Source organism: Echinops telfairi, unplaced genomic scaffold (assembly GCF_000313985.2).
Source record: "Echinops telfairi isolate 266 unplaced genomic scaffold, ASM31398v2 ScPeMD7_7413;HRSCAF=8451, whole genome shotgun sequence".
NCBI lineage: Eukaryota > Metazoa > Chordata > Mammalia > Afrosoricida > Tenrecidae > Echinops > Echinops telfairi.
The window spans coordinates 133512-151661 of NW_022111313.1; the positions used below are offsets into that span (position 1 = coordinate 133512).

Here is an 18150-nt window from a genome sequence, read left to right on the forward strand (position 1 = left end):
GTGTTCTTCTAGAGTTCTGTGTTTTCCTGCACTTTGTCTATTTTTCCCGTGATCTTTCTTAATTTGTTGAAGGGACTTACATTTCTTTTGAATTTCTCACCAGGTAGTTCTAATACTTTCTAAGCCTCAGGAAGGTTTTATGGCTCTATGCTTTGGTAACGTGGCCGAGCAGCCTGGGGTTATCTGTTGTGTCCAGGACCCCGGGGTGGTGTTTGCTTATGGTTACTTCATGGCTTGTCTTACCGTGTCTTTTTGCTTGACGTTAGTTTGAAGATCCAGGTGATAGAGGCAGTCCCCGAGCTTGGCAGTGCTGAGGTGCTCCTTGCCCACCGTAGTCGTGGTTGGGAATATGTGTCCACTTCTCTGTTCAAGTACAGTCATTTGAGGGTGGACTGGGCTGGTGCGGGTCCCCACGTGCCATACATTTAGAGGGAATGGGTGTGGCACTTGTCCAGTGGGACTGCAGAGCGTGGATGCAGTTGCTAACTCCCACTGAATGGAACAAAAACAACAAACAGGAAAACAACCAACCTCCCCCAAATAAAAAGCCATATGGGGAGGGGAAAAAAAGCAAGGAAAGACAAGGAGAAAGCTGGGCAGCACTGCAGCCAGGTGCTCAACAGGCATGTTCCATTGGTGGAGCGGGTGGGCTATGCACGCTGTTGATTTTTGCATGTCAGTTCTGTTAGCATGTCCTTACTGAATTGTCATTTGTTGTCATTATGTTTCTGTGGATTTGGTGGTGTGTATGATATTTGATTACATTATTTAGAAAAGCAGTATTCTTACTTCTTTCCACTTCCCGGGCCTCTAATTGTTTTGTTTGTTTGTTTATTTAACTGCATTATCCTATTGCCAATACAATAATCAATAGGATCGCAATATGAGGCATCCTATCTGTTTAAAAAAAAATCATTTTATGGGTGGGCTCTTACAAATCTTATAACAAGCCATCATTCAATTCTATTAAGCACAATTGTACATATGTTGCCATCAACATTTCCAAAATATTTTCTTTCTACTTTGAGCCCTTGGTATCAGCTCCTCATTCCCCACCCCCCATCCTATCCTTTTTTTGTTCCTTACAGTAGCGTTTAGAGATTTTTCACTAAAATGTTGGCTTTTGTATATAAATAGACTCTCTGTGTGTGTGTGCATGTGTGTAAAATCTGTGTATTGAGAAAGCACCCACTAATGTTCTACTGGAGTTCTAAAAACATAGATATTAAATTAATGTCCTTTTAAATTAAATGCCCTTTTTTTAATCTATGGAGATGATCATATAATTAGTTTTTTAAACTCTATTTACATGATGATAATATCACTCTATTTGTAAATATCGAAACAATCTTGAATTTTTAGAGAAACGTCACTTGATGTATTAATTTTAAAATGTATTACTGGATTTTTGTTTGCTTATGTATGAATTTTTTTAGACTTATATTCATAGAAAATAAATAAAACTGGTATTCATCAACAAGATTGTTTTGAAATTGATTGACTGATTGATCCAATCTTATGTTGGTTTTTAACCTTAATCTGATACTTGCTTCCTAAAAATAAATTTGAAAGTTTTCTTCTTATATTATGTCCTGAAATAACTTAAATAGCATTGGGATTATTTGACCTTTTAAAAGTTTTGTTGAATTCTCCTATGAAACCAGCTGGGCCTAGTGCCTTTTATTATTATTTTTTAATTAAAAATATACTATGCAGACCGCAAAGAACACAAACCCTAAATAGTCCAATGAATTTCCTCAAATGTAATATAGCTGATTAAGCAAACTCTAGATTAAGAAACACAGTTGTACTAGTAGCACATGGTTTGTTTCACCCATAGTGACCATATGCACACCAGAACAGACACGGCCCAGTCCGGCACATTCCTCACGATTGTCATGCTATGTCATAATAATAATTCTTCATCTCCCTAAAATGATGACGCTGGGTCTGTGTACTTGAATGCCTAGTGGTATCTGGTCCTTTGGCATCCCTATAGGAAAGGTTAACTCTCAGACAGACCTTCACCAGCGAGTCCATCAACAGTCCATGGACGGTTTCTCCGCGTCCCTCCCATCCCTTAGCCCCCTCATCTTGTTTATTGTCTCAGAGATCTTTTCACCATCTCGGCGTGTCTCTCCCCTAGGACATAAACCCCACGTGAGCAAGACAGCTAGTGGCTGCATAGATGCGTTAAATGAAAAGATTATATACATGTGTTAAATAAAAAGATAACCAAATCCATCCATCAAACAGACCATTGTACTAGTAAGTGGGCCATTTGGCGAAGATGTCATTTCTTCGACTATAATGTGCCAATGTGTGCATGAAGTGGGGGTGCACACAAGTCTACCCACTTGCAGCCCTTCCTCATACTGGGGGGGGGGCTAGTGGTTTGTTAGTATCTTAATCTCTAAAAGGCTGATGAATAGCCAGGTATGATATCTGCCCTACACACCTTATGAAGTGTGGCACCAATTGCTACCTCTAGAAAAATGGGTTGTTTTCCATTTGAATAGGGATTTAAAATTCAGCTAAAAAATGTTTTTTAATGACTTCTTGTAATCAAAGGTTATATAAAATTCTTTATTGTTTTTTGGGTTTCCTAAAGATCCTAGGATTGATATTTTAAAGTTTCCCTGAAACAGTGATGCTTGGAGGCAGAGGGAAAGTGGAAAGGCAACCATTTTGAGAAGGGCCGAGTCCTAAAGAGAGGCAGGCCTCACAACAATGGAGATGGTGCCACGTTGTCACAGAGGGACACACCGTGACATCCCACCTTCACCCCCAACACAGAAATCCCATGGTGCCATGCAGGACCCGTAAAGGCCAAAGGTCATGAGTTTCTGACAAAAGGACCGCGGGAAGGCCTTCTTTCTGTCTCCCAGAGGGACAATGTGTGGAGCACTCAAGGAGTGGCCTAGGGCTGCCTGCATTTGAAGCCCGTCTACCCTGTGGGGTCTCTCGGGACAAGGCACTTTGACCTCTAAGCCTCTGTTCATGCCTGGGCAAAATGGCGGAACACTGGTAAAACGGTGCCATGGCAGAACACATTATTTCATTGGGCTGTGCAAAGGTGAATTGCATGAAAAGCATATTGAATTCCTTTTGGTGTGGCACGAGGTAGGGATCCAGTAACTAGGCATTGGACAACTATGGCTTTTTAATGAAAGTACCTTCTAGAAAGTACCATAGACTCTATGCCAATTTTAAGCAAGTAGACTACTGGAGTATCATTTGGTGGTGGTGGTGGGATAACTGCTCCATGGCCCAGGAGAGACTCTGATTGGCTACACAGCTCACACCAAGACATGGATTATGACATAGTTGGTTCCAGAGTCTTATGAAGGAGGGGCGGCCCATCCAGTTCCCAGACCAAACAGCTGTTATTTGGTTTGTATATTGTTGGTTGATGTGTAGTTGCCTGTTTTGTTTTAACAGATTGTGTTTATGTGGGGTGCCCTGAAGGCTTATTGAAATTTGTGAAACTGGATTAATATCCCACCCATCCGCCCGCATCATCAGAAGATGCAAGGATTGATGCTGGGGGCAAGCCCATTTCTTCCTCCACCCCCCCAGGAGAGCCACACACTGGGGCCAGTCTTAACGGACAGAACCTCAAGTGTACGTCGTGCACTCACTATGAATGGGCCTCATGCACTTGCGATGAGCCCACGGGCGCCACTGCCACCTCAGGCGCACTCACGCTGAAAAGCTCTGCTTGAACCTGGAGTTCTCATCGTGTGTGTGGGGTTTCACATTTGCCTTTCTCTTCTCAGTAAAATCTATTTGTGTACCTGTTCATCTCTGATTTTCAATTATTCTGTGTTCTTTTATGAAAATCACTACATTTCCCCCGCCCCCCATCTTTGTTGTAATTTTTATAGTCACCCCCTCCTCTCCTTATAGCTTCTGGATCAGATTTAGACAGTCTATAAACCAAGATTGCAATTGTGAAGCTAGCCAGTCTCGCGAGTTCTTTCTTAATGAATGGAAATGTTTGTGACTGATTTATACTGATTTTATTTTGGTATACGGAATGAGGTAGGGATCCAGTTGAAAATTTTCCCAAGGGTGAGTTGTTTGCAACACTGTTTTTTACTACTTGTGATTTGAAGAGTGTTCTAAGTCAGACACCTAACTGACACACACACAGAGACACTATTTTGGGGGAGTGATACTGGGTAATGGATACATTGTGTGACACTAGTAGTTTTGGGATGGGGCAGCATTTATCAAAATGTAGAGTTCTTTGACTAGAGGACATTGATTTACCCTGGGGTACAGGACTGGGGGGAAGGGCAAGGGGTGGACTTTTCTGATTTGTAAAGTGTTATGAAACCCAAAGAGGAGGTCAACAAAGGTATGTGGTGGCAAGGTTTTACACACATAAGTTTGGGGGTCTGGCCAGTCCCCTCACCCTAGGGGTTGTGATATTTTGACCAAGTAAATGAGGACCAAGCTGAACACCAGAGGCCGGGGAGCCTGTGTGACGCCACAAATAATTCACAAGGAGCCACATCTTTTGCCGATTATTTAATTTTTATTGATTGATTTTTTAATGCTGCACAAAACAATTATTTGGTTTTTTTTGGATTGCTGCTTATATTTTAAGTGAGAGGGAACTCTTGTGGCCTTTTTCTTATTCTATTTTAATTTTGAAGGCCGCCTTAAGCTTTCTAAATTTGGAACATCGAAGCAAGCGAAAAGGAAAAAGGGGTTTTGCAAAATCACGGGGGAAAGGAAAGGTTGCTTTGGTTAATCTTTGCCCTATGGTGGGCGATTAACTGCTTGTAGAGTTATATAGTATTTTTAATTAATTGTGCTTAAGGCTTAAGTATATGGTTCCCCCTTTACAGCAGCTCGTACTGACGAAGGTGCATGCGCTGGATGATGTCGCGGCAGTCGTTGAACACGCGGCGAATGTTCTCGGTGTCCACAGCGCAGGTGAAGTGAGGGTAGCAGTAGTGGCGCCCGTCTCCACTGGCAGTGCTGATTCTCTGCGGGCACAGACGGAGGGGGCCGTCAGCAACACCCCATTCAAGAGCATCCTCCCTGATCCCCACCCCATGGCCAACGGGGACATCTGCCCTTCCTACGCAGGACAGCTGCCGACTAGCCGGTGAAGTGGTCCGAAACCCAAACCCCAATGAACAGGTCCTCATGGCTGAACGAGGCCAGGCTACAGATTTGGGAACTCAAGCTGAAGAACTAAATAGCCTCCTAGCCCCCCAGTGTCCAGGCAACATCCATTGGTGGGGGGAGAGAGCGAGCGTGGTCAAAAAGAAGGTTCTAAAGACGAAGGCCCACTCACCAGGAATTCGTCGCGGATGAAGTACTTGGCCCGGGTCACACGGGGGTCCTCTCCAGGCTCGGGAGTAGCTACGGAGAGAACAAGTGCCACGTGAGTCAAGGTCGGTGCCAGTGAGTCAAGGTCAGTCGCGGCTAGACTAGAGCGTGTGCTCTGGTCAGCCGCGTGCGTGCGTGCGCGCATACCATCCTCAGGAGTAGTGTAGCGAGCGAACTCCGGGAAGTAGTCCTCGATCTTGGATTTGCCGGCGAGGACTTTCTCGGCGAGCAGGTCCTGCTTGTTCAGGAACAGGATCACAGAGATGGTGCGCAGCCATCTGACCATGGGAGAGAGGGAGCCAGGTTAATGCCCCTGCTGGCGTGGGGGGCGCGCGCGCAAGAGCCTTTTCTGGAACGGGCCACAAGCAGAGCGGTGAAGAGCAGGGCGGCGCCACACACCTGTTGTTCCAGATGCTCTTGAAGAGGTTCAGAGCCTCCTGCAGACGGTTGGTCTGGTTGTCCTCCCGGATGACCATGTTGTAGCTGCTGCTGGCCACCACGAAGATGATGGCAGTCACATCTTAGGGGACAAAGCGATGCGTTTTAGGGGGGGGGGCAGAGGCACAGGCAAGGAAGAGCCTCCCTTCAAAGAGACGCGCTCGTACCATTGAAGCACTGGATCCACTTGCGGCGTTCGTCACGCTGGCCTCCCACGTCGAACATGCTGGGGGAGGAAGGGCATTTGGTTAACCAAAGGGCTGGCCATTCAGCCGTCGCTCCACCAGAGGCAGCCGCTGGGAATCAGGGAACCGCTTTTTAAAAGGGGCATATATTCACTCACTGGAAGTTGACTTTGTCCACCTGGAACTTGGTCTCAAAGATTCCAGAAGTCAGGACACGGCAGCGAAGCAGGTCCTACACGTGCAAGTCAATGTTAGGTCAACCCACCTTACCAAATTCCACCCAAATATTATTAACCATTGCCCACCATGGAGACCCCCCAATCCCTCCGGTGGTGAGGTGGCTTGTGTACCTGGTCGCTTGGCACGTAGTCGGCCTGCTTGATGACATCGATCTTGTCCAGGAAGCTGCAGGAAAGGACACAGACGGGTATTCAAGTCCATCTGCCAGCGACTTGTGTCTCCACACAGTCACTAAACAGCAGTGAGGGTCCCCACGGGAGCAGAATTAAGTCAATGGGACTTGGCGGGGTCAACATTTATGACTCAAAACTTAGACCTTTGGGTTAAGAGCAGAATTTAAAATAAAAACTTCCAAAAATGCATTTGAGTGAACAAGGTACTTCAAATGGAAGATTGAAAGGAAAAAAAAAGGAAAGGGGGTTTGGAGGAACTCGAAGTGGTCATCCAGGAACCAGGGAATGAGAGAGATGTCTCTGTAAGACACTGCTGACTCTTGGGACAACTCCCAGCACAGGACAGTGGCGGGGCTCTGCTCTCGGTTTTCTGTCGGAAAACTTGAGGAGTGGCATACCTTCTTCCACTTTTTTTCCCTTCATGTGGAAAGGCACCCTTAAAGGAAGCTAACCCTCCTGCACGGCCCCCCCGCCCCCTGCCCCCCTCCCCCCCCCAGGTAGGACATGCCCCTGAGACTGTTTTTAGTTACTCAGAAACGTGATCCTTTCCCCTGAACTCGTTAAGAATCTCATTTATTGAAGAGAACAAAAGAGGTGTGGCACAAAGCGCCCCTTCTCGCCTGAACCAGTGCTGCACAGGAAGCAGACACAAAGTTCCCTTCCGTTCCACTGGGCCCTGAGACAGAACACTCCGGAGAGGAAAACGTTTTCCTTTTCAGACAAAAACAAACACCCTGCAGCTTTGCCATCTCCTTTCTTACTCTGCCTGGTACAGAGAGCGGAGGGGTGGGGTGGCCCTCCCCCCAAAAACGATGCTGTGCCACAAACCGGGCCCTGCTGCGCGTGGGGGCGGGGAGCCGTGCCCACCGGGCAAGAACTTTTCCTGAAGCAAAAGTGATCCTGCTTTTCCTGGCTTGGCCTTGGCCAGACACACGGTCAGGCCAAGCCGCTTTGTTTCCCTTTCTTCCTGTCTCTGGAGGATCAGGGTGCTTCAGGGGGTTGGAAAGTTAATGGTCAAACCGGTTTTGGTCTTGGGGTGCATGTGGCTGTTGTAAAAGGCGGCTAATCATACAGGAGTCTCCCCGAGGGAGAGGAGCCCGGGAACAGGAACTCTGAGTCTGCCCCTCCTCTTCCCCTTCACTGGGTTGGCGTTAGTCTGGCTTAGAGGATATGGGACTTGCTCAATCAGCCTTACATTACAGCACCCGGCCAGAAATAGCTCCCTGGCCGCCCGGGCCTCCAGCACGGTCGTCCTGACAACGGAACCACAGGCTATAAATAGACCATCAGCACCAAATCTTGTGAGAGAGCGTCTGGAGCGGGGCCAGCCAAACCCCAGCTCGCAGATACAAGTCGGCAGCTGAAGACGCGGCCAGGTACCGTGTCCCAACTTTCGGCACAAAGGCCCGCCCGCGGCCACTGCACAGGCAGGGCCGGGCGCCAGCCCGCCCGGAGACAGTTAAGCTGTGAGCTGCCATTCTCTCTCCCTCAAGTTTCCTTAAAACTTTCCACAATCTGGGCAGATGCTGCCCGGGTCTGATACGGGGGGTGGGGGTGGGAGAGAAGGCTTGCAGTGTGGCTTTGAAAAACTTTTTAAATGGTGGTGGTGGGGGGGCAAATTCAAAAAACCAAAACCACTTGGTTGTAAATGACTCTGAAGTCAAGAAGGGCCGCCCCCGCCCTTGCCCCCAGCCTGCAAAACCAGGATGGTCGGAAACCTTCCCTTTCGGGTACCTGCCCTTCACTTCTGACTCGGGTCCAAAATTCAAAACGCAAACAATTCCAGGATCTCCATTTGTTCTGTGTTACTATAATTAGCGCTTCCAGCTTTCAGTTCAAACTTTGTAGAAAACCAGGGACTTTGTGCAAGAAAGGGGTGGGGGTGGGATGGGGGTGTCACAGATTTGGCCAAGATGGGTTTTTTTTTTTTTCTTTTTAATCTTCTTCCCTCCTCCGGTCCTTGGGAAAAAAAAAAAAACACCCCAGAAACCATGTACTGTGCTTGTGGGTTAAACCCCAGGCCGTATATATGTGACAAACGAGAAGAGGGGGCAGGGAGATTCTTCAGCGTGCCAAGACCCTGACAAAGTTGGGCAGGGAGGGGGGCCTGGAAGAGCCCCCCAGGTAGTTTGTTGTGGGGACTAACAGGACCACCTCCTGACTCCTGTCCAACCTTTTACCCTAAAGCCTCTGAGCAAGAGAAACAGTTTAGGTGTCAGAAAACACAGGGCGGGGCTCGGTGGGGCGATGGAGGCCAGGGCACGTGTGTGATAATTCCCACATTACTCTTTGGTTCTGTTTCCTGGGTTCTAACCCACCCCCACGTGCACAGCCCACCTGAAACTGGGCTGTTTTCCTTTTGGGAGACAATTTTCTAACTGTGGGTGAGTAACAAACAACTGGTGTGGGTTCTGGGGTGCAGGCGTGGAAGGTGCTGATGTTTTACACCAGTGTGTCTAGTTGGTGTGCCCACCGGGGGTGGGGTGTCACTTACTACTGGGCGCAGTCGATGAGCTGGTACTCGTTGGCACGTTCGTAGCAGGCGCGCACCCCCTCATCCTCCCAGAGAGCCTTGGCATGCTCGTAGAATTCCTGCAGGGACAGGAGGGCAGTGAGAGAGAAAAAGGGGGCCCTCGCCTTGCACCGAGGACATTGGGCTGGGTGGGGGCCCAGAGGGAGATGTTGGGACGCTGAGATGTGACTGACCCCCATGCAGACATCAGAGCGTAGGTCCAACTAATGGACAAGGCCTCCCAGGGACCCCATGTGGACGTACTAAATGCTCCCTCCCTCCACTGTGCACCCCTTGGCTTGGGGGGCTCCCCTGGCGCCTTTCTGGGGGTAAAAGGCTGGCCTTTGGCATGCACGCTCATCTGTGTCAGGAGGATATGCCAGTGCATGACTTGGTGCTGGGAGAGCAGGGCCGCCTGATGGGCCCGGGACCATGGCTTCCTTCTAGGAAACTGAACTTTACCAGAAAGAAAGGGAGCATGATGGGAGAAGTGACGGCAGGCCTGTGCCAGCCCTTTCTTTCGGCAAGGGCCGCATGTCCCGGGGTGCGTGCGTGCATAGGACCTTTCCCCACTCATAAAAGAACATACAATCGAATGAAGTGGGAACCATGGCTGCCCAGTACCAGGCTGCCCTTGGGCGGGGGTCCCCATGGGGAGCAGGGATCTGCCCCTGACGACGACTCGTGCCCTACACAGTGTGGGTGTGCCACCCAGGGTGTGGTCAGCAGGCCCCAGCCCAGCTCCACCACCTGTGTGTCCTACCGGCCAGGTGAAAGGGCGAGAAGGGGCGTGAGGGGCTCAGCTTACGGGAGGGAAGTCAAAGTCCGGCACGTTCATCACGCTCAGAATGTAGTCCACTCTGAACTGGTTCTCAGGGTTGGCCAGCTCCACGGGGGGCACCAGGCTGCTCATGGCGGCCACAATGGTCTGAAAAGGATGGAGCAGCCAGTCAGGGGGCGAGGAGTACTCCCAAGAGGCGGCTGCAGCCTGAGGGGCAGGGGTGGGTGGCACCTACTTCAATGGCCTCCTTCAGGTTGTTTTTGATGTCCTGCACTTTGGTGGCCTTCTCACTAGTGGGATTGAAAGGAACAGAGATGACACTACATCCGAAGACCCCTCCTTCCTTCAAGACATTCCAGCTGAAAGCATCCCATTCTACCCTTCAGAGGGGGGCTGGGGGCAGATCTGTGCGGGGGGGCATCTGCATAATGGCAGCTGAAAAGGACCAGTCTCGCCTCTCCCCCAACAGGGCCCTAGGAGCCATGCCTACAGCAGGGCGGGTGGGGGCCGGGGAGACTGGGGAATTGGCATTATCTCCTATACCACAAGCTGGACCTGGTCCATGGACCCACTTGCCTGTGGTTCTGTTGGCCTGAGAGCCCTGCCAGCACACAGCAACATTCCCTAAAAGGGTTCTGTGGGCCTTGACCAATCAATGTCCAGCACGTGTATGTGGGTGGTGTGGAGTGCCACTGTGGGTGGGGCAGAGATCTGAGCTCTGGGAATGCGTGAATAGGGGTAGGGGGGGTGGGTCTCTGTGTAAGATCCCCTTCTCTCTCAGGGTTGTAACCCCTTTATCTGGTGATCCCAGTGTATCTGTCAGCAATTGGGGCCTTGCTGGCTAGCAGGCCAGCATCCCGCCCCCACTGGCCTTCGTCTGATATGCAGGTAGCAGGGCGCGGAGGCCTTGAGCTGCAGGTGGGCGCGGGCAGGGTCTTGTGAAGATGCTGCAGTTCCTGTGTTCACTAGGGTTTTAGCTCTGAAGCATGTGAGCGGGGGAGGGTCACACACGGGGTGCCACATCCTCCGGCACCTGGGTTATGGCAACCTAGAGTGGTCACCTGGCCTTGACCAGGAGATTCTGGGGTTTGTGTTTGTTGGGGCCAAGATGGAACCTCTCTAGGGAGTACTGGGTCCTGAGGATTGGTGATGGGAGGGGGTGGTGCTCCAGAGGCAAGGCAGAAGGGCCATCACCCCAGCTTCTAAGGTGGGCCTCCACATCAGGCAGGGAAGGACAGAGCTGGTTGACCTTGCAGACATGTCTTGATGCCCTCAAGGTCCCTCTGGCTGTCCTTGCCATGGGACGGGCAGGGAACGGAGGCCCTATTCATGTGAAGGGGAGGGGGAGCAGGGCCAGAGAAGGCAGTGGTGCTCAGGGTGGGTCCCTCTGCTGGGGGGTGGGGAAATAAGGGACCTATGAAGGGGTGTCACATGAAGGCCTGCCAGCAGCCCTTCTCTCCGGAAACCTACCACCACCTCCTTAGAATAAACGGGGAGGTTTTCACTGCTGAATGGCCCATCACCCTTTTCCAGGGCCTAACCTGGGTAGGGCTGCCCTTTCCCTATGGGGGCTTCTCTACGGGGGGAGGGGTTGAGGTGGGGTTCTGAGGGTTCCATCCTTGGTAGTGAACTTTCAAGTGTGCATGGGGTGGGAGCAGGGGCACCAGCCTTAGTGTCCCATGCCTAGAGATGATCCCTCAGGGCAGGTATGGCAGAAAGGGGTGGGGGTGGGGGGCAGGCGAGGAGCTCCCAGACCCCAGCGCTTGCCTTGGCCCCTGAATGTTAACAGGAGGGGAGTGCTCTCCTCTGTGGGGTTCCCAGAGTGGTTTTCTGAACTGCCTCTCCTGTGACTTCCAGGCCTGGATGTAGTGTCCAAGGTCAGTGAAAGCCACACCCTGACCCCGTGTCTGGGTGGCCCTGAAGGTGCTGAAGTGGGATCCACACAAAACGCCCCCCACCCCCACCCTGCCAGGACACGTCCATTTCTCAGGCGATGTAACCCATGACCCTGGGGTTGAAGCACCCGGTGGTGGGGCAATGAGATGTGCCTGTGTTAACAGCTGGGGCGGGTGGCTCCAGCCACAAGGCTCCCCATTCAGCTTGGTATTTTGGTCTAAGTCGTAGTATGCTAATTGGAAAACTTCCCGTCTTAAATAAGGGTATTCTGAGAACGTGGTTCACTGTTCATCTACGTACGTGAATAGCTGTGGGAGTAGATCAAGTGTAAAACAGCTAAAATAGAAATCTGAAATCTAATTCGGGGTGTGTAATACTAAAACATAAAAAATTCTTCCATTGAAGCAATTACTATGTAGATGGAGAGGATATGCTGGGGGCTGGCAGGTTTCTCGTCGTTTTTTTACTGCGGCTTAATCAATTTAAGATCGAGTTGTGGGATTCAGCAATGCCTCTGATGTCTGCAAACTTCTGAACAAAAACAAAGCCCACATCCATGGCAGGGGCTTGGACTGACTCAAGAAAAAAAAAATAGGGGGCTGAGATAGTTTAGGGAGTTTTGCCAACTCCACCCCCCTCCACCCCTACCCATGTCGAGAGCGAATCAGCTGGGGGTGTGTGTGTCTCATTAAGTGCTTTCCCCCACCCCCATGTAAGTGTGAGGGGAGGGCTCAGTTGTCCTGGGTTCTTTCTACAGCCCATCTCTTGTGCCTTTTGCAGGAGTGGGGTGGGGGGAACAGATGAAAGTAGACGGCAGACAGACACAAGATACAGGGAGTGCTGAGACATGCAGAGAGTTTTTATTGATCACGTTTAAGTTAATAATTAATATTTAGCTATAGAGTAGAGCCAGGGATAGAGCTGCAGGCAGGGGATTAGTAGTTGGGTTCGAAGGGAGAGTTGGGGAGGGGTGTACAACCACGAGGACACAGCAGGCTGCTCTGTTAGTCAGTCTACTTCTCAGGGGCCGGCTTATGGGGCAGGAGATACCAAACGCTGCCATTGTATGCAGATGCCCGAGCCCGGGGCTGACATTACACATGGTGCCAATCAAGGATCTCATGCCACTTTCTTTAGATGGCTGAGCAGTGATCACAAAGGGCAGGTAAGTAAGGGCCCCAACCCCCCTCCCCCCCCCATAGTATAGTATTCTTTTTTTTTTTTTTGATAGTATAGTATTCTTATAGAAGGTCCTAAGGGTGGAGATATTCCAGCATGCAATTTGGGGTCGGATAGAGGCGGGAAGTTGAGACACTGTAGCCATCACATCTAGAAATAATAGTCTCTAAAAGAAACAGATGAACAAACATGTGTCAGTTACTTTCGTCCCAGACCCGTGTCTTTTGTCCCTCCCTTCCCTAGCCACAGAAGCCACTGCTTGGAGACGAGGCGAGGCTGGGCCCAGCGCCGTGTCCATCGAGTGCGTGCGGAGTCTGCGCGCAGAGCTACCTGGAAAGCTCATGTGTGTTAAGTGTGATGTGATGTGTATGTGTGTGTGGGTGCCAGTTGGTGTAGTGAGATTGACCAAGTGAAGAAAAACAGGGCATGCTGAAAGGGGAAAACGAGGCGGCCACTGGTCCTGACCCCTGTCCACTAGCAAAGCGCCTTGGACGACAACACATCTTAAAAAGAAATAGAAGACCCCGCTTTTTCAAGGAGCCTGAAAGGCGATCTCCCACCAGGTGCTAAGGCGGGGCTTTTTGGGTTGTGTTTTCCTCCCCCAAATTAAGGACCATGTGGCATTGTGGATTTTAAGAAGGCAATTTATCTCAGAAGTCTCATTTTAATCGCCGACTGACCACTGGGGGTGGATAGAATGGACAAGAGTTTTAAAAACAAGTAACTGATTCAAATGCAGGGGGGTGGGGGGGAAGAGGCAGATAGAAACCATATGGAAAAGCATCAATTTGCAAACCTTATTAACTCTCCACCCTCCCCAGCTGGATCTGTTTAGCCTGTCAGCATGGCCCACAAAATCAGAGAGGAAAAATAGTGTGCTTGTAGTTTGCGTTTCCAGAGCCGTGAAGCGTGAGGTGAGGTGGCCTGTGTGGTGTGGACACAGGTAACTAGTGTGGCCAGGGTCTCTCATGATCTCTGCCTTCCTCCAGTTTGATCTTTGTGTTTGCTTTGTGGGTTCAGACAGGGTTCTCCCCCTGGTTTTGAATGTGCCTACCCATCGCTGTTGCTCCTGGCAGCCTGCGCGTCCTCTTCGCCGCCCCTTGCAAAGAGAGATTAAAAGCTCACCTATCTGCAAAGCACTGTCATTCCCCAAAATCACCACCATCACCAGCCCCCACCCCACCCCCACCGCCTCTGCTTCCTGAGCACACAGCCCAGAGAAAGGGCCACATCCCCGTCGCTGCCAGCCTCCCGCTAATTCCGAGCCGCCGCCGTCTCTCTGGCTAAATTGGACGGTCTCCTGAGGCTCGGGGTGTGGAGGGACCCACCCTGGCATCTCTGCCGCAGTGATTAGCAGGGCCCCCCAGAGACTCTGGTCGAAGACGGGAGGGACAGATAATTATTTTCCTGTGTGTTCACTAAGTGTACATGCATGAGCGCGCTGGCGCTGTGAGTCACTGCGCCAAGACCTTGGAGACCAGGCCGGCCGCCCGAGGCACCTCACTTCCCAGGCCAGGTCTCTGCCAAGATGCTGCAGTTGCACACAGGAGTCGGGGGCAGGGAGGGATGGAGGCCCGTGGGCTCCTGGGGCAAAACCAGCCACATCCCTCCTGGCTGCTGGGGACCCCATCTTGAAAATTTTTTTTTTAATGTAAAAGATAGTCCCGCTGCCGACTGGGATCTGGCTCGGAGAGAGGAGGGCCCATCCCCTAGGCCCCAAATCCAAAAGAATAAAAAGCCATCTTGTCTCTGATGGTAGCAAGTCCTCTTCCATGGCAGGGAAGGCCAATGGGATGGCGGTCCTTTCTATTAGGGCTTTGCGTCGAATGAATGAGGCGTAACCAATGTTAATGATGGGCAGTTGGGGCTTAAAAAATAATTTTTAACTCCCCCCACCCTGTTGAATGTATGGATGGGCGCTAGCTATCTTGCAGGCAGGGAAACCCACACTCGACCTCTGGACTTCTGAAGGTCAAGCTAGTATGACACATCACTGTGAAAACGAGGTTGGCGCTGGCGGCCTGGGGCAGTGAAGATGCACTGCAGTGCCCGGGCCCCAGAGCCTCCTGTGAGTGCAGGTGGGGCTCTCTGGCCCAGGACCACCTCAGGTTGGCTCATCACCCTCGTGAAGGAGGGCACAGCCTTTGTGGCAATACTGCAGTGAGGAGGGAACAAAAGGGGGGGGGGCAGGCAGCAAAAGATCTGTTGGCCAAGATAAACATAAGGGGAGAAAAGCTCTGGTGAACTCCCGTTTGCCACTGCGTGCCCTCTGCCGTACAGATTACCTGTGGCTTCTTCACCAACCAGGCAAGGCTGGGACTGTCATCTCCTCTTTCCAGAAGGAGAGAGAAAAGAGAAGCCCCAGGCTAAAGGCCTCGCCTGCCTTGCAGGTTGGCAATTATGGGGAGCAGTTTTGTCATATGTGTGTGTGTGCTTTGCTGTTTAAAGAGGAGGCCCTCTGTAGTGATCAGACTTGTAGGCCAATTCTTGGGACACCGGTCATATCTCCACCCCACCCCCCCCAAGGTCCCTCAGACTCAAGGTAAACATGACTGCTATTGTTTAAAAAGACACACCCCCCCCCCCCTGGCTGTGTCCAGTTTAATCACAACATTTACCTAGAGGGTACGTGGCCAGGCCGTGTGTGCTTAACCAGCTGCGTGAAGTGTCACTGGCCCGCAAGAGGCCAAAAAAAAAAAATTACGTCTAAGATACATTTCCCTTGATAAACTCCTTGAAGCCCGGGCCCAAAGCCGGCTTGGGTTTTGTTTGTTAACCAACAGGCAGTTTCTGCAGGCCGGCCAGAAGAGCCTATGTGGGTATACTGATGACTCATCGAAACCCATTCATAAATATGGTAAAATAGTTATCACCCTCCCCTATAGGATGGGGTCCTTTTGAATTCCACACCAAATGGCACTCTAACCATTTGGAGGACGGCCACTGGGGTGTCACCCTTTTCCTTTCCCTAGGCTGTCTGACCTAACAGTTTCTAGAATTTTCCATCGAGAGTGGCCCTCAGGCCTTCTGCCTCCGCAAAGGTGAAGCTTTGTCCCCCGGTGGTCTGGCCTCCATTTGGTGGGACGCGGAACTAAACTTCTGTCACTCAGTCTCCCCGTGGGTATCAAAGGGCATGCAGCCAAGGGCTGCCATTTGAATTGAATTCCGGTTCAGGAAAGGGACCTGTGTGTCCACCAGCTAGTAGGAATCGCAAACCAGTGCCTTCAGGTGTTTGTAATCTACTGAGATCACACTGGCAGACCCGCCCGCCCCGAGAACAAGGCAACAGGGCTGGGGTGGGGCCGTGGCTTGTGCTGTTACAGGACCTAGGTGGTGGCCCCTCAGGGTCTTGGGGAGTAAAGTGGACTCCCCAGATTATATTAATACCCCCCACCCCCCAGTGTTTGCACTTCTCAGGTCAAATGTCACCCCAGGCCTGCCTTTTACGCCTGTAATATATAGGCTCTTAAAAAAAAAGAGCTCCCTTCTCACTGCAGTCTTGTCTTGCCACACTGCGCCTGGAAGGGCTTTTCCAAACGCAAAAGTGCCTCCAGACACGGAGGAAAAACGGAGTTCCCAGGCTTGCCAGCATTTGCATGTGTCTTTTTGAAAATTTTCTCTGAGGTAGGAGTGTTGAGGACCTAAGGCTTGGCCTGTAATATTAATTCTAAAAGGGGGGGGGGGCAGGAGGGGAACGTCCCCCCCCACCGCCCGCGTGTTTTGAAAGGCTGCTGGGTCTCTGCAGTGGTCTGGGCGCCCAGGGGTGGCCACAGGCAGCCATGTTGGGAGCGCCTTGGCTGGCCAGCAAGGCTGCTGCAGAGGGACCTGGCCAGGCCGCTGTCACGGGCCAAGTGCTGTTACCTTGTCTTCAGAAGGGGCCCGACCTGACACTGCTGGTGCTTAAAAACAACAACCAACTTTATTTGTTGCACCGAAGATGTAAAAAAAAAAAAAGGGGGGGGGCCCTCTGTGCTCAGCCCAGGTTTGTTTTTTGTTTGTTTTTTCCATATGTAGTGGGTACCATTAAGTGAGAGTTGGCTGCCCAGCCCTAACAACTTGCCTATGCTTCCTAAAGGTTAGTATTATTATAAAACCAACTTGTCACACACAGTTTCCCCGCCCTGGTCAGAGTTGACACTTACTCTCCATTAAACCCATTAACATGCAGGATCCTCATTTGCTTCACAATGGTGCTTTTACCAGATTCTCCAGCACCTGGAAAATCAAAGTGAGTCTCAGGTTAAGAGGGTGGCCAGTCACACACTTGGGGCTGGGAGAGGGCGGCGGCTGCTGCTGCTGCTGCTTGCTGCGGCTTTTTCCATGAAGCGACACAACACACAAACACAGAGAAACACGGAAGACACAAGCTTGCCATTTCTCCTGGACATTTTGACGCAGAGAGAAGGGCCCCAGGCCCCCCTCTGGGTCCACCTGCAGTATTTCACCATCGGAACAACAAACAAGAATTAAAAGGTGTTGCTGGGGCCAGGGAGGTTTTTGGGTTGTTGTTTTGTTTTCTTTTTGAAGGGTCTGGTTTTGGTGGCAGTTGTTAGGGTTTTGTTTTAAATTGCGGGTGGCGAAGGAAAGAGAAGGGATGACGCAATTTTGTCATTTTTTTTGGGGGGGGAGATAATTGAAGTTCAAAGAGCGAAACAGATTCCTGAGAAGGTGAGGCGTCATGGAGGAGCAGACGGTGCACGGTGCAGACAAGCCACATAATTCGTTGTTTGTCAGCTGTTTCATGGTTAAAATACCCAGGAATCACAAACAATAGCCTGCCACTGCAGTTTCCCCAGCTCACGTACCAATGCACCACTTTCCCGAAACATGTTCACCACGCAGGCCCCCCCTCCCTTCGGGCTACTTCAAAAGCAACCCCTGGAACCCCAGGACGGCATTTTAGTCACTTACGCCGCCCCCCTTTTTGCTTGCCCCCCCACCAAACGGAATCTTTAGAAAGATACCGTTCTCCCCAGTACAAACACATAGTGCAGTAGTGAGGTGGGGGTGGGTGGGGTGAGGGACCTCCAATTGGTGTCACCGTGGTGAAAAGGACACATTTTGATCTCAAATGCAGTGCGTGCAAATGACCAGAGTGGCGACCTGCAGCAGGAATCGAAGGACAAGCCTCGAATCGTAAAGGACAAATATTCCTGGAAGCCACTGAACTGCAAAGATTCCAAGCCGATCCTAACTAAAATAAGTGAGGAGGAACAACACAGCCTCCATTTTAAATCACCTCATTGGCAAAAATACATTTTATGGGAAAAAAACAACAAAACAAAACACATTTTCACCGCACAAGGAGGGAGGACTGGCTACTGTTGGTTCACTTGTGCTTTTCACACGCCAACAAGTGAACCCCCCCACCCCCCATGCCAGCAAGCTGGCTGCCCC

The 18150-nt window shown here is 50.8% G+C and overlaps 1 protein-coding gene across 1 annotated transcript in view; it reads right to left on the reverse strand.

The window, feature by feature from the left end:
* Positions 1-4523: 4523 nt before the first annotated feature.
* Positions 4524-18150, reverse strand: part of LOC101654894 (guanine nucleotide-binding protein G(s) subunit alpha) — a 14098-nt gene continuing 471 nt past the window's right edge. Inside the window, exons 2-13 of the mRNA XM_045296897.1 lie at positions 16896-16968; positions 13808-13852; positions 9914-9968; positions 9706-9825; positions 8880-8977; positions 6323-6377; positions 6131-6204; positions 5955-6013; positions 5749-5869; positions 5497-5627; positions 5315-5382; positions 4524-5000 (exon numbers count right to left, since the gene is read on the reverse strand). Of these exons, the coding sequence (XP_045152832.1) occupies positions 4854-5000; positions 5315-5382; positions 5497-5627; positions 5749-5869; positions 5955-6013; positions 6131-6204; positions 6323-6377; positions 8880-8977; positions 9706-9825; positions 9914-9968; positions 13808-13852; positions 16896-16930 (1008 nt within the window). The 5' untranslated portion in view covers positions 16931-16968 and the 3' untranslated portion in view covers positions 4524-4853. The remainder of the gene's footprint in view (positions 5001-5314; positions 5383-5496; positions 5628-5748; positions 5870-5954; positions 6014-6130; positions 6205-6322; positions 6378-8879; positions 8978-9705; positions 9826-9913; positions 9969-13807; positions 13853-16895; positions 16969-18150) is intronic.